We start from the raw sequence: 14,506 nt of genomic DNA, 5'->3' as shown, positions 1-14,506 counted from the left end.
CATGTTCTCCTTAAGGAGCCTGGAGACAACCTAAGAATTTCTCCACATGCCTTTAGCAAAGCGTGTCCGATTTCTTGCCACCCACCCCTAGCCTCACCCCACCCCACCCCCAGCCCCACCGCCATCTCTTTTAACCTTTGGGATTTTGTGTGTGTGCGCACCCGTTCCAGGTAGTGAGTGCCTTGTTTATTACGGTGTTCCTGTTCCTTGTGGAACTAATATTACGCTGGCTGATTTTTCATTTATTCTCATCCCCTTCATATTTTCATTCATAGCAGTATTTCATATATGGTGGAAGAAGAGAGTGTCCTAATCATGGTAATAGCTTGCTAGCATGTGGCAGGGCAGACAAACTGTTTCTGTGGTGCCCGCCAGCCCCCACGTTTCCTGTGGTGGTTTTGGTTTTAGAAGGTAAAAGTTCATCATGTGTTTTAAGCCAGAGGCTTGCTACTAAATATTGCTTTTCTCAACCTTTTTGAAGCTCTGTTAAAGTGAATGCTCTCTTACAGAAATGTATAAGTTCCATTCCCCGCCCCCCCTTCACGTCCAAAGTACAGACCGTTTTAGTATCTGAAAATTAACATCACTAAGAAACTGATGTATAGAATTTTTGGATGTGGGTATTGTGACTTGGGGAGTAGTTGGTACTGTAGCTACTGTTAAAATAATATATTCACTGGCATTTTCCTTGGGGGACTTTTAATTTCCTGTAGTGTTCAAAGTCCAGAGAAAACCTGTAACATTCTACTTAAAATGTGATGGATATTTCCAAGTATGTTAAACTTCATTGGGGCTTGAACAAGAGCCACTCATTGCTATGATTACTTCTACAATGTGTTTTACAGTGGTTAAATGAGGAGAAAATTATCCAGAGGCTTGTGGAAATAGTTCATCCATCGCAAGAAGAAGATGTAAGTTCTCTTGTGTGACTATAAACTTGATTTAAAAAAAAATGAACCATGTTTATTTGGGCACAGAGCATCATTGTACTAGGTGTGAAGGTAGAGGGTAGGTAACAGCGATCACCTGGCATTCTTCAAGTTGACAGGTTTCTAAACACCAAAGGCTTTTTAAAATATTGCATTTTGCCGATACTCAGAAAATTTCCCGAACTGTGAAACAGTGAGCCCTGGGTCTAGCTCCATCTCCTTTTTAGAGCTGAGACTTCGTGCTGCATCTGCTTGCCTTTATTACAAACCTCCTCCACACTTTGTTTTTCTTTTATACCCATCATTAGCCCAAATGATGTGGCCACGTCTGTGTGCATTTGTTTTCTCCATTCTGGCTAAAGCTTTCCAGACAGCACAGCAGGATCCTGGTCACCACTGAATCCTTAGAGTGATGAGCTCTTGGTGGTTCTACTTCCTGGCTCGGGCTTTTGTGCTGACAGGTTTGGCCTTTGTACTGGGTGCTAAAGATTGACTTGGCAGCAGAATTGAAGCTGCTTTGGCGTTTGCACGTTGAGCGCCATGCTGAGGGGATGCCTGGGGGTGGGGTGGGGTCTCCAGGACCAGCGGGTTTGCCGCTGTAGAGGAGGCCGTCCCCCTGCTTCTCTGCTGCTGCCCTTGTTGCCGCCTTCAGTGGCGGACTGAGCCTTGTGGAGCTGCCAGCATTTGGCCATTTCTGCCTATGGAAATGACAGTTCCACATGGTTCAATGCAGTATCTACAAAGGAGTTGTTTCAAACAACATGCAGGGTATGTCATGGGGCATGGGCAGCCTCCTTGGATGCCTCTAGCTTGGACTAATCAGAGAGTGAGCGCCATAGAGGAGACAGTGCAGAGGAAGGGGCATGTGGCCGGAGCGTGTTCTCCCCACCAAGACAGATTTCCTGTGGAGGTAGATGTAGCCCCTTCTACTGCAGTCCATTAAAAAACTTACGGTACCTGGAGTTTATCTAAAGCAGGCTCCCCATCCCACCACCCCCTTCAAAAAAGAAAAGAGCTAACCATTAAAGGGGCTGTTGATTCCCACCCTCCCCTGAGACAGTACATCATGTGCTCCCTGCAGTATCGTTACTGCTGACTCTCAGGAAGGACACTCCAGTGTGTGCACATAGTGGGTGCTAGAGCTTCGATGGCGCCCTTGGCCTGGTTGGGGTGATGAGCCCTCCTGCTGTGGCTGGGGGAGTTGGATGGTTCCAAGAGCACATTTCCCGTGTGCTGGAAATGTGGCCGGTGCAGGCCGAGGAGAGTGAGGACAGGAGCGTGGCCTACCCTATTCATGGGGTAGGGGGGACACATCCACAGACGAGGCTTGCTCATCACTAGGTTCCTGCTCAACAGGTACTGTCCCTGTCTGAAGGGTCCAGGAGAAGTTGACAGAGGAGAAGCCCAACTCTGCAGCAACTTTTCTTTGCAAAGGACAAAGCGTTTGGGGCATCAGCACCTTCTCTAACTGACTTGCAAGAAAAGTTAATTTTGTCTTTTGGACAGTCTTGTTGATACTTCCGTTTTGTATTAAGTGATGAATTGCATATATTTATTGAGGAAATGTTAGACTCCTGATTGCAAACAGTGGATTTTGATATCCTGGTGTGTGTTGTCATCTGTGCTGGAACCTGCTGGTCTCACTGGGCAGGTGATGCTCAGTGCCACATGCCACGGAGCGTAGGCGTTTGGCGCTGAGATTTCAGAACTTTCCTGTAGAATAGCACACTGCACACTGAAAGAAGAAGTAATATTTCTTATCCATTAGTATATTCCAGAAAGCTGCGTTTATTTTTTTAAGCCAAAGAATTGTGTTCATCTTTCTTTGCTGCTAAAAGTATATAAATTTGGGGGTTATATTTTTCTTCAAGTATTTAATTAAAGAAATTTTTCCTTGTCAGAACTTTAATTACATTTCCCTACACAAAGTAACACATGTATTTTGTTTGTGGTATTGTTAAGTAAAGCCTGGCAGGGTAAAATACTCATGCTTGACATATGTTATTTCTTTGGACCCTGGCTTTTTATTTACTGTAGCTTATGGCCAGTGTTAATTTGTGTTATTTCTTAAGCAATTTCTTCACTAACTTTATTTTATTATAAATTTGACTTCTGATGTATTTTGTAGTTAAAATTGTACTTCTTTCCTTTAGCGGCATTCAAATGCATCACAGTCACTTTGTGAAATTGTTCGCCTGAGCAGAGACCAGATGTTACAAATTCAGAACAGTACAGAACCAGACCCCCTGCTTGCCACTCTAGAAAAGTATGTTTGAAACTCTCTTCTTATTCTTTTTTCATATTGATGCTATTTGATACGCTACCAGTGTAAGTACTTGGTAAGTGTTTCTTACGTGGGAATCCTGTCCCTGGAAATTAACCTGTGGGTGGCTGAGAAGGCAGGAAAACCTGCTTATCTGATCTCAGCCACTCGTGATGCCCTTTGGAGACTTACAGGGTAAGAATGTAAATAAATGACGTTTATATGTAGACTTTGAACTTTTCAATAATTGTAGACTAAATTCTATAAAACTATCATGGATGGGGCAGTGACATCATAACTGCAGTCACTGCCTCCATGGTCTTTGGGGAAGATAGGTGTATGAAGTAATTTGACCCATCTTAGTCAGTGATTTTTTTCTTTTTTCTTTTTTTGGCCATGCCGCGTGGCTTGCGGGATATTAGCTCCCCGACCAGAGATTAAACCCACACCATCAGCAGTGAAAGGGCCAAGCCCTAACCATTGGACCACCAGGGAATTCCCAGCCAGTGATTTTTAATCAGAAGTTCTTCTTAGGAGCCACTGTACCTTGGCAGCTGACTGGGGTAACCTGACCAGACCTGATTCGAAGGGTTATACATCTTGTATGTTTTGTTTCTTTATATTGCTTCTGCCCTTATTTTTAGATAATTCCTAATGAACAGACATCTCATGTGTTTCAGGTGGAAGACGGCTTGGGGGTGGTGTAGTATTTTGAAATCTGCGAATGGCCAACCTACCATACTGGTATTTGTAGATTCATACATTTTCAGGAAGAGTATTTACCATCAAGTATGGGCATACATTTGCCTGCATCCCTACAACTGAAAGTTATTTTAGTAAACAAAAATAAGGCATTTCCCCACTTTGGATGAATAACTGGAAAGGGTGCATACAGTTAGCGTTGTTATGTACGAATGGCAGCCTCGCATCAGGTTACTGCTACTGTTGTTCTTCTTAATGACTTTGTTGGAATTTTTTAGTCCTCCTGTATATTGAGACTCGTTTGCATCTTTTGGCCAGGAAGACCCTTTTATTAAAATAAGACATTTGTGTGTATTGTTTACTTGGCAAGTGTGAGACAAACAAGGAACAAATTAGAGACAAGATACCTTGTTTTAAGCTCTGTATTCTGAGAAATAAAGTTGTATTTTCCCAATGTGCATTGTAGAATAGGAAGGAATTGACTAGTTCTCTCAAGTAGCAAGACAAGAGATTATCAGCTTCTGAGTAAAATGTCATCTTACCTGCCCCATTTCAGTTATTCTTGGGCATTATGGCATATGTACTCCTTTTATAATATACAATACCGATAATTGTAGTAGTAATAGGTTGAACCATGTAAAAATTAACTTACTCAAGGTTAAAAAATGTTGACTGTCAGTAATTTCATATGGTTCATGACTGCACTGTCCAATAGAAATATAATAAAAGTCACATGTAATTTAAAAATTTCTAGTAGCCATATTAAAGTAAAAAAATAGGTGAAATTAATTTTTATGTTTTATTTAATAGGTAAAAAATAATATTTCAACATATGTTCATTTAAAAAATTATTAATGAGTGAGTCTATATTCTTTTTCTTTGTGCAAAGTTTTGGAAATCCAGTGTGTATTTTACACTTAGGACAGGCCAATTCAAACTAGTTACCTTTTGAGCGTTCTGTGGCCGCAGGTGGTGCTCAGGCTTCCTTCCTGGATGGTGTGCAGGTTCACCCTGAGTGTCAGGCTGGTCAGTAGTAATCACCGAGTTCTTCTGTGCCAGCCCTCTCTTCACTCAACTCTGTTTGGACTAAACGTGGGATCTAGCTGTTGGAGCCTCTGTGTGCACTAGCTAATATATTTCAGACTGTGTCTTTTAGTCCTGGATCAGGCAACTGTACTTTGATGCAGATAGGTACATAATCAACATCATTAAATATTAGAGTAAATTTCTTCACCTACATGGTCCTAAAGAGTCAGGGGCTCTGTGGTGTCACTGAGTTAAACCTTCACCACACTGAGCATCGGGGAGACTTAACTCTATAACAGTGCTTCCCACACTCTACTTGAGGATGAGAACCAACCCTTTTTAATATCAGACGTGTTCCCACATTATAGTCGTTCTTTTTAGTATCTGTTGATTGAGGAAGTGCACAGTGAGCAAAGGCTCCTGTGAGCTTAGTAAGCTTTTATTAATTTTAACAGTATCTGTGTATATTTTATATATTGTTATATATCTGTATGTATTTGATTATCACCGAATAATATATAGCAGTGTTGTGTTATAAGCCAGTCTACTCGGTATACAGGCGAACCCCCACATAAACACCGTATGTGTAACTGGAAGTGTAGGTTAGCACTGCAGGAAAAATTGGAAATGAGCTAAGGTTAAAGAGAATGGTCAGGGTGGGTAGGGATACCAAAAGGTCTCTAAGAAAGTGGACTGAGGTGTTAGGTAGTGAGTGTTAGCTTGGGAAACAATCTGGGCTTAAATTGAATGTATTTAATTTAGTAGCTCTGTTGTGGGAGAATCAGAAGTTCCAGAATTCCTTTAAAACTAGTTGTGTTAGGGAGGGTTGGACCAGGCAGCTCTGAATTCTTGATACTGGTGAGCTTACAGTGGGTCGGCCTCTGGGCCCAGTTGAGCCCGTTATCTTTATAGATGCGAGTCTTTAGCTGCCCACATAAAAACAAAACAAAACAGAAGTGCGCCATCGTCTCAAAGTCCTGGGTGAAGAACCTGGCTGGCCTCGTGCGTAACACAGCTTACATAATGAACTTTATTGGTGTTCGTCCAAGAACTCCATTTTTTTTTTTTTTTTTTTTTGCGGTAAGCGGGCCTCTCACTGCTGTGGCCTCTTGCGTTGCGGAGCACAGGCTCCGGACGCACAGGCTCAGCGGCCATGGCTCACGGGCCCAGCCGCTCCATGGCATGTGGGATCTTCCTGGACCGGGGCACGAACCCGTGTCCCCTGCATCGGCAGGCGGACTCTCAACCACTGTGCCACCAGGGAAGCCCAAGAACTCCATTTTTAAAAAAGTGGAAGTGAATATGTCTTCTCACTTGTAAATAAATGCCTTATTATTTAAAGACTATGAAGGCATTCTTTTTATCCTATTTAATAAGCTCAGTTCTTCAGTTTATGATTTTTTCTGTATTTGGTGATATTTGTATGTTTAGATAAAACTCAGAATATGGCTCAGCTGCTGTGCTGCATCTTGACCGTCACATTTTTGCTGGTTATTATCTCATTTTTGTCCATTAGTAGAATGCTCTCCATGCGTATGGTAGACTTCCAATTTGATGCAGCCATGAAAGAGTGAGAGCCTCTTTGTTAGCCACTCCCTTCAGGCTTCAGGGTTTATGAAAGGTGATATTGCTCTCTGGAAAGTTAGACACTATAGCTGAATGAGAAGGTGGACATCTACAGTTGGATGCCCTGTCGGTACCCCCCTACCTGGGGTGAGGCTGCTATTTGAAGAATATACGTATTTACAAAAAAGCAGTCTGTTTTCCAGAGTTCAATTCCAAGTTTAATAGTTATTTTGTAGACAGCTGTGTGTTGAGTGACTCTTCAGTACTGTTTTGGGTAGAGATCTCATAAGCAATTCTAGTGCTGGTCTGAGAGTACTTGAAAGCTACTTCCTGCAAGGGGATCCTCTGAAGTTAGGTTAGATACCAGTTTTATTTGCTTCCCCTAAAGAGGAAGAGATTCTCTCCTACTTGTTGCCCTAACCTGGCAACGGAACTAGTGTTAGTAGCCAGTGAGCACAGCTGTACCTTGGGGTGACTGGTGTGTCTGCCAGGTGCGCACCAGGGACAACCAGCTGTCCCTCTCATTGCTAAGGCGATTCCATTTCTTAATCCCCATGGGTTTTAAGAATTACTGAGATCCTAAGAAACAGGTTTTCCTTGAGAACATCTGTATAAATTTATTTACCTAACAGGTTACCCTTGTATTCTACATTAATTGTGACCTTGTATACATGTATGTGGGGGGTGTCAGGGGAAGAGCCTGTGGAGAATACTTTGGGGGCAGTAGTTCAGTCACACCCATTTCACTGCTACCACATTATTTTGGTTTACCAAATTTTAGTTGTAGAGTACAGTGCAGCAATTGATGTTATCTTGTATCTGTTTTAGATCTTTGTTAATTATACGTGAATGCCTTTGTGGGAAAACGTTTATGGTTTCTTTTGTCAAAACTCCCCTCCTTCTGTGGGGCTGAAGGGTTTTGAGTCTTTTTACCGCCCGTCCCCACCATCTGAGTAGGAGGTGACTTCCAGTCATGAGGTGTTTGTTGGCTTTCAACAAGATTGGCAAAGGCAAGCAGGGCCCAGATGACTTTGCTGAGGGGAGGGGATAGGAATATATATATGTATATGTCTGTGTTACATTTATAATAAGCCAGATCACTGGCCTTCCTTATAGATATATTAAAAATAAAATATTGTTAATAAATATGCACAAGTGAGGTTGAACTCTTTTATAATTATAATACTTGTCTTACTGATACCATGATCTTTTTCTCCGAAGTTGTTTGTGTTAAACAGTGTTACAATTAGCGCTTGACTATTGATTTGTTTTCCTAGGCAAGAAATTATAGAGCAGCTCCTATCAAATATTTTCCACAAGGAGAAGAATGAATCGGCCATAGTCAGCGCAGTCCAGATATTGTTGGCTTTACTTGAGACACGGCGACCAACGTAAGTTTTCCTTCTGTCTTGCGAAACGAGCCATTTGGTTTTGCTTTTAGAATTCTTAAAAGCTAAGAGTTAAGTTGTTGGTTGATCGCTACAATATCATGCCCGTGAATTTCAGGTGCTGAATCTTTTTCTACTATATAAATAGTTTTATATGAATGGGATGCATAGATGTAGTTGAACTATATGGTTTGGTAAACACTCTTGGCAATATGTGGATTCTAGTCATTTGGGGTTTTGTAGTAGTTACCAAAATGCTTCTATAATAAGTCAAACCTATACAGAATGGCTCAAACACAAGAGAAGCTTATTTCTTGCTTATGAAAATTGAAAATAGGTGTGTTCCTGTTTGGTATGCAGCTCTCCTCCAAGTGGCAGTTCAGGGCTCTTTCCATCTTGTGATCCTGTCCAGTGCTTGCTAACTTGAGGCTTTGGGTTGGTTTTTTTTCAGGGTTTCACATATGAGGCAACTACAGTTCATTAGGCTGTTTAAAAATGGACGGGCAGGTGGCTTGAGGCCTTAAGGAAAACTTTGTGCTATGTGTTTCAGAATCAGAAATATAGTCTGTTTTCCCTATGTATGTGCCTCTGGACAAGCCAATTAATATTTGTCATATTATTCTTTACAGTTTATACCCAAAGCTAATTTACTTATTAATTGTCAGAGTTTTCCTAATTGTTCTCTGGAGAATGAGAATTTGAAGAGGTATGTATGTGTTTGCATTCCGGGAACATGTGGTTTAGAGATCAGAATTTGTATTTTCTTACCCACTATTGGATCCATCCTGTAAAGCAGAGGGCATGAAGAGGAGGAGAGACACGGTCTGCTGTCAGCATATGAAAATTTAGCCATCCAGCGTTTCTGGATTTAGTTTCAGTGATGTCATTTTGGTTTCCAGCAAAATAGTAAACACAGCCTTACCAATCCCTGCTTCCCAAAGTCTTCATCTCTATTTCTGGTTCTTTAATCTCTGGTTAGTGATAATGGAAGGGCAGTGTGGCAGCACTGCTTCAGCTGTGTTGTCATTTGGAGTTGTATCTGCAGTTTTGACTTTGCCTATGTCTTCCCTGGTAAATCATATTTTAAATAATGTAACCAATAACTTAAGATATTAATCAAGTGATACAGGACTGTTATCTTGCTACTCATGCTGCAAGGCAGTTGCATCATCTCTCAAAATGGTTTAAAAGCACGTGAGCTGGTGCTGTGAGATTTATATTGACGACTCTGGCTTGAGAATGGAGACGATACAGTAATAAATGACAGGAAGGAATTTCTGATCAGAAGGAACTTATCCTCAGACCACAAAGGTTTATCAAATACTAAGCATGATTAACTTTAAAGAGGGGCAGGTGGAAGGGTGGTGGACAACTGAGATCTTAGCCTTATCCTTATGTGATTTCTGAATCCCTAGAATGAAAGATAAATCTTAAAAATATTTGGACAAGAAAAAAATGGGTTAACTACAAAGCAAATCACATTGCCAGACATGTCATTTGTAAAGCTAACTAAACACTGAAAAACAGAGGGCAGGATTGTGACCCTGAAGCACTTTTGTTGCTGTGTGAGGGCAGGAGGCATTTTCAAGCGTATGGACCTCAGTGTCCCGTCCGTGTCCTGTTCCTGGGCCAAATTACTCGAAGATGGACTTTACCGAAGCCAAGCAGAAAAATAAGTAGAATAAAGAACTTAAGATAAGGAGATATATTGGTGAAAGTAATGGTAAATGAAACAGATAGGAATGTGACAATTCATATGACTATGAAAGTTATGTTAAGAATGAATAATTGAATAAGTCAGATGTTGAAAAAAACAATAAATTCCAGATTATTTTAATAAAACTCAAGAAATAAGGAGAGAGGGGCTTCCCTAGTGGCGCAGTGGTTGAGAGTCCGCCTGCCGATGCAGGGGACACGGGTTCGTGCCCCGGTCCGGGAAGATCCCACATGCCGTGGAGTGGCTGGGCCCGTGAGCCATGGCTTCTGAGCCTGTGCGTCCAGAGCCTGTGCCCCGCAACGGGAGAGGCCACAACAGTGAGAGGCCCGCGTACCGCAAAAAAAAAAAAAAAAAGAAAGAAGGAGAGGGCTTCCCTGGTGGTGCAGTGGTTGAGAGTCCGCCTGCCGATGCAGGGGACACGGGTTCGTGCCCCGGTCCGGGAAAGAAAGAAGGAGAGAAGGGGTAAGTTAGTGCACAATATAATTCTTATCTTCTACTGAGGAACTGAGGTACTTTCATATACAGTTTCATTTTTCATCTTAAAAAAATGATAGTTCCAATGTGTTTTTTATAAACATAGAATGATAGTAGGTTATGTATCGCCCAAAGCGCCTCAGGTGCAGGGAGAGCAAGGACACCCTGAGAACTACAGACTCAGGACTTTGCACATACCTGCGAGCCCTGCTCAGGAAGTACTGGAGGCTGGGTAAGAGCCCCGAGAAAGCCTCCCTTGCAGAGTAGGGCTGCGGAATGCAGCAGCAGGGTCCTTTTCCATTCCCGCCCCTGCTGAATAAAACCCTGAAGCCACTGGCGAAAGGGCAGCAAACCCTGTAACCCTAAAGACACGATGAGGAGGAAGGGACCAGGAAAAAGCCTCTATCCCACGGGACAAGCAGGGACACTTTCAGGGCCCAGGCTACTAGAGAGCCCCTACCACTGAAGTAAGGGCAGGGTGACCGAGAGGGCCCCACCCCTGAGGCCCGTGAGCACTTCCACTGCCTGAGATTGAGGCTGAACGAGAACAACAGAGCAGTCCTCCCCACCAGGCCACCACACATCAAGTGACAACAGCGGCATGCTGACGGAGGGAAGGCTGCAGTGTGGAAGGAGACCGTCAGCACAGGAGCAGGCTTAAAGGGAAGAACTTCAGCTAAGGGCAGAGCAGAAGTTGAGAAAAACTTGGCAATCCATCCCTAACTATAAATACAAAGTAACTTGAGACAGATTTAAAGTCTTCAGTGTGCTGAGAGAAGCCAGTCATCAGTCAGTCAAAACCCAAACCTACCTCAGCTGCTGACTATAAATTGAACCAGAAACCCCACACTAAAGACCTAGAAAAAAAGAGGTGTATCCATTGCAAATACTAGTTATATCAGTCTCTGTTGTCTTACACAACATGTCCACGTCACAGCTAAAAAATTGCAAGACAAAGAAGCAAGATAAAAAGAACCCAAACAAACTGAGCTCTCAAGAGAAAAAGCAGTCAGGAGAACTAGATTCAAAAATGTTGGAGCAATCTGGTAGGGAATTTAAGATAACTATGATTAATGTGTTAAAGGCTTGTGGGAAAAGTGAGCAATATGTGAACAGATGGAGAATTTTAACAGAGATATGGAAGATCATACACAAATGCTAGAAATGAAAAATACAACAGAAATTGAAGAATGCCTTTGGGCTCATTTGTAAACTTTGACATAGTTGAGGACAGGATCAGTGTAGGACATTAGAAGTTACCTATACTGAAATATGAAGAGTTAAACCAGGAAGACAGTTGCTTTGTGAGGCCTAGAAGTCATGACGCGTCACCAGGAACAAGTAACCGTGTGCCCAGATCTCAGTTTCTCATACCATCCTCTGGTAAAGGAACCAGGGCTTCATGGAGAAATGGCTGGTTCTGCAACTGGGCTAAGAAGTATGCAAGATGAGTGTGGAGCATCCTGTAGTGCAGACAGTAAGGACGCGCTCAAAGAGAAAACCTACAGCACCGGGTGTGTGAGAGGGACACAGGCCAACTAAAAGAGCTCCCATTGGCCAGAGCTGGGACCACTTGCACAATAAAATAAGGCAGTATTTGTTTTATAACACAAAGTGTTATAAAGTATGAAATACCCATGAGTTCATACTGATATAAATAAGTGACTGAATAAGTAAAAGGGGGTGAAGAGACAAATCTCCCCTGTGGGAGAATTCCAAATAGTTCATAATCCCTTCTCAAGGAGGAAGAAAAAGATTCTCCGCTCTTTACGTGTAGACTGCACCTCATGACTTCCTTCTAAAAAGTGCAGTATGGAGAGAGAATAAAATGAGAACTTGTCAGTTACTCTGTCAAGTTTGACAGAGAAACCTGACCAGCACTTCCTCAGCCGTATAATCAAAGTCAACAGCCAGCACTGTTGTGTTGATAGTATGTAATGAAAATGTTGTTTTACTTGTGTGGTCTTCCTCTCAGAGACCCATGATCATGAGAAAAACGTTAAGATCAGACCCCAAATGAGGGCCATTCTGCAAAGTACCTGCCCAGGAAAGCCTGAGTAACTATCACAGCCAAGAGGAGGCTAAGGACACTTGAGAGCTAAATATAGTGTGGTGTCCTGGGTGGATTCTGGGTCAGAGAAACAACTGTAGGCAAAAACCAAGGAAATCTGAATAAAGTATGGATTTTACGTGTGAGTACTTGTTCATTAATTTTGACAAATGTAAGATAATAACAGGGGAAACTGGGTATGGGTCACATGGGAACTCTGTACTTTTTTTGCAATTTTTTTGTAAATCTAAAACAGAAGTTATAACAGAAATGGACATAACATTTAGACAGAAATCAGTAAGAAGCACAGTACTAGCAATTCATTGGACCTAATTGACAACACCCAAGTGCTGGCAGGACTGCAGGGCAGCAGGAAATCTCATTTGTTGCCGGTGGAAACGCAAAATGGTGCAGCCACTTTGGAAGACAGTCTGGTAGTTTCTTAGAAAACTAAACATACTTTTACCATACAGTCCAGCAGTTGTGCTCCTTCGTATTTACCCAAAGGAGTTGAAAACTTAGGTTCCCACAAAAACCTACACACAGTTGTTTAGCAGCTTTATCCACACTTGCCAAAGCTTGGAAGCAGCCAAGAGGTCCTCAGTAGGTGAGTGGATAAATAAACCAAAGTTCATCCAGACAGTGGAATATTATTCAACACTAAAAAAAATGTGCCCTCATGCCATGAAAAGACATGGAGGGACCTTAAATGCAAATGAAAAAGAAAGAAGTGTGGGCTTCCCTGGTGGCGCAGTGGTTGAGAGTCCGCCTGCCGATGCAGGGGACACGGGTTCGTGTCCTGGTCCGGGAAGATCCCACATGCCGCGGAGTGGCTAGGCCCGTGAGCCATGGCCGCTGAGCCTGCGCGTCCAGAGCCTGTGCTCCGCAACGGGAGAGGCCACAACAGTGAGAGGCCCACGTACCGCAAAAAAAAAAAAGGAAGTGAAAGAAGCCAGTCTGAAAAGGCTACATACATTCTGGAAGTGTCATATTTTACTGTGGAGACAGTAAAAAAGATCATGGTTTCCAGGGGTTGGCAAGGGGAGTGAAATGAATAGGTGGAGCACAGAGGACCTTTAGGGCAGTGAAAATGCTCTGTATAATATCATAGTGACCGATACATGTCATTATTTGTCCAAACCCATTAGAGTGAACCATAATGTAAACTGGGTTCTGGGTGGTGATGATGTGTCAGTGTAGGTTCATGGATTGTAATAAACATACTCTGGTAGAGGATGTTGATAACGGGGAGGCTGTGCATTTGTGGGGGCAGAGGGTGTATGGGCATCTCTGTGCCTTCCCCTCCATTTTGCTGTGAGCTTAAAACTGCTCTATAAAAATAGCTTTAATATCAACCAGTATAACTGATACCAACAGGGTAAAGAAGGAAAACCATGTTATCATTTCATTAAATTCTTGTATGATAAAACCTCTCTGCAAATTAGGAATAGAAAGGAACTTGGAAACTGAAAAACAAAAAGAAAACCCATAGCTACCATCATTCTTTTTTTTTTTTTTTGGCGGTACGCGGGCCTCTCACTGTTGTGGCCTCTCCCATTGCGGAGCACAGGCTCCGGACGCGCAGGCTCAGCGGCCATGGCTCACGGGCCCAGCTGCTCCGCGGCATGCGGGATCTTCCCGGACCGGGGCACGAACCGGTGTCCCCTGCATCGGCAGGCGGACGCGCAACCACTGCACCACCAGGGAAGCCCGCTACCATCATTCTTAATGGGCAAAGGCTGAAATCATAGCCCCTGAAATCAAGGACCATGGCAAGAATCTTTCCCATCACCAGTTCTATTCAGCCTCATGCTACAGGCCCTAGCAGTGCAGTGAGGCAGGAAAGAAAGAAAAGGCATCCAGATTGGGGACTAGGATGTGGACATACATTTTGTGGGGGGACCATTCAGCCCACTAAACAGCTGAACCAAACCAACAGAGCCAGTGCTGGTGACAGTGAAGCCTCACACTCTCCAACTGGGATGTTAAGTCATGTGGCCATCTTCTAAAAACACCTGGCAGTTTTTTAATAAACACACCTTTATTACAATATATTATGCAGCACTCTCTTAGATATTTACCCAAGAAAAGTGAAAATTGTGTCACACAGAAACTTGTAAGTGAATATTTGTGCCCTTTATTCATAATCATCCAAAACAATAAATAAGCAGTTTCCTTAACTGGTGAGTGGATGAGGGAGCTGAGTGGATGCAGGTACCGAGCATCTGGACTGTAGATCTGGGTTCAGAGAGAAAAGCAACAGACTCCCGATGCCCCAGACAGCCATCACTTCTTGTGCCTTTCCAAGTCTAAGTTCCAGATTTAATGTATCTCTATTTGGAATATCAGCACAGGTTTTGTTTTGGATTTGGCAGATTTTTACATATATTT

At 42.8% G+C, this 14,506-nt stretch overlaps 1 protein-coding gene across 13 annotated transcripts in view; it reads left to right on the top strand.

The window, feature by feature from the left end:
• Positions 1 to 14,506, top strand: part of PPP6R3 (protein phosphatase 6 regulatory subunit 3) — a gene marked incomplete at both ends in the record, with an annotated part of 72,087 nt that overhangs the window by 10,319 nt on the left and 47,262 nt on the right. For all 13 annotated transcript variants that reach the window (XM_079709148.1, XM_079709147.1, XM_079709146.1 and 10 more), the window contains 3 exons: positions 846 to 911; positions 3,083 to 3,195; positions 7,764 to 7,877. In XM_079709148.1, coding sequence (XP_079565274.1) covers positions 846 to 911; positions 3,083 to 3,195; positions 7,764 to 7,877 — 293 coding nt within the window. The remainder of the gene's footprint in view (positions 1 to 845; positions 912 to 3,082; positions 3,196 to 7,763; positions 7,878 to 14,506) is intronic.

This window comes from Hyperoodon ampullatus (genome assembly GCF_949752795.1).
Source record: "Hyperoodon ampullatus genome assembly, chromosome: 7".
NCBI lineage: Eukaryota > Metazoa > Chordata > Mammalia > Artiodactyla > Ziphiidae > Hyperoodon > Hyperoodon ampullatus.
This window is presented reverse-complemented; position numbering and strand designations above follow the sequence as displayed.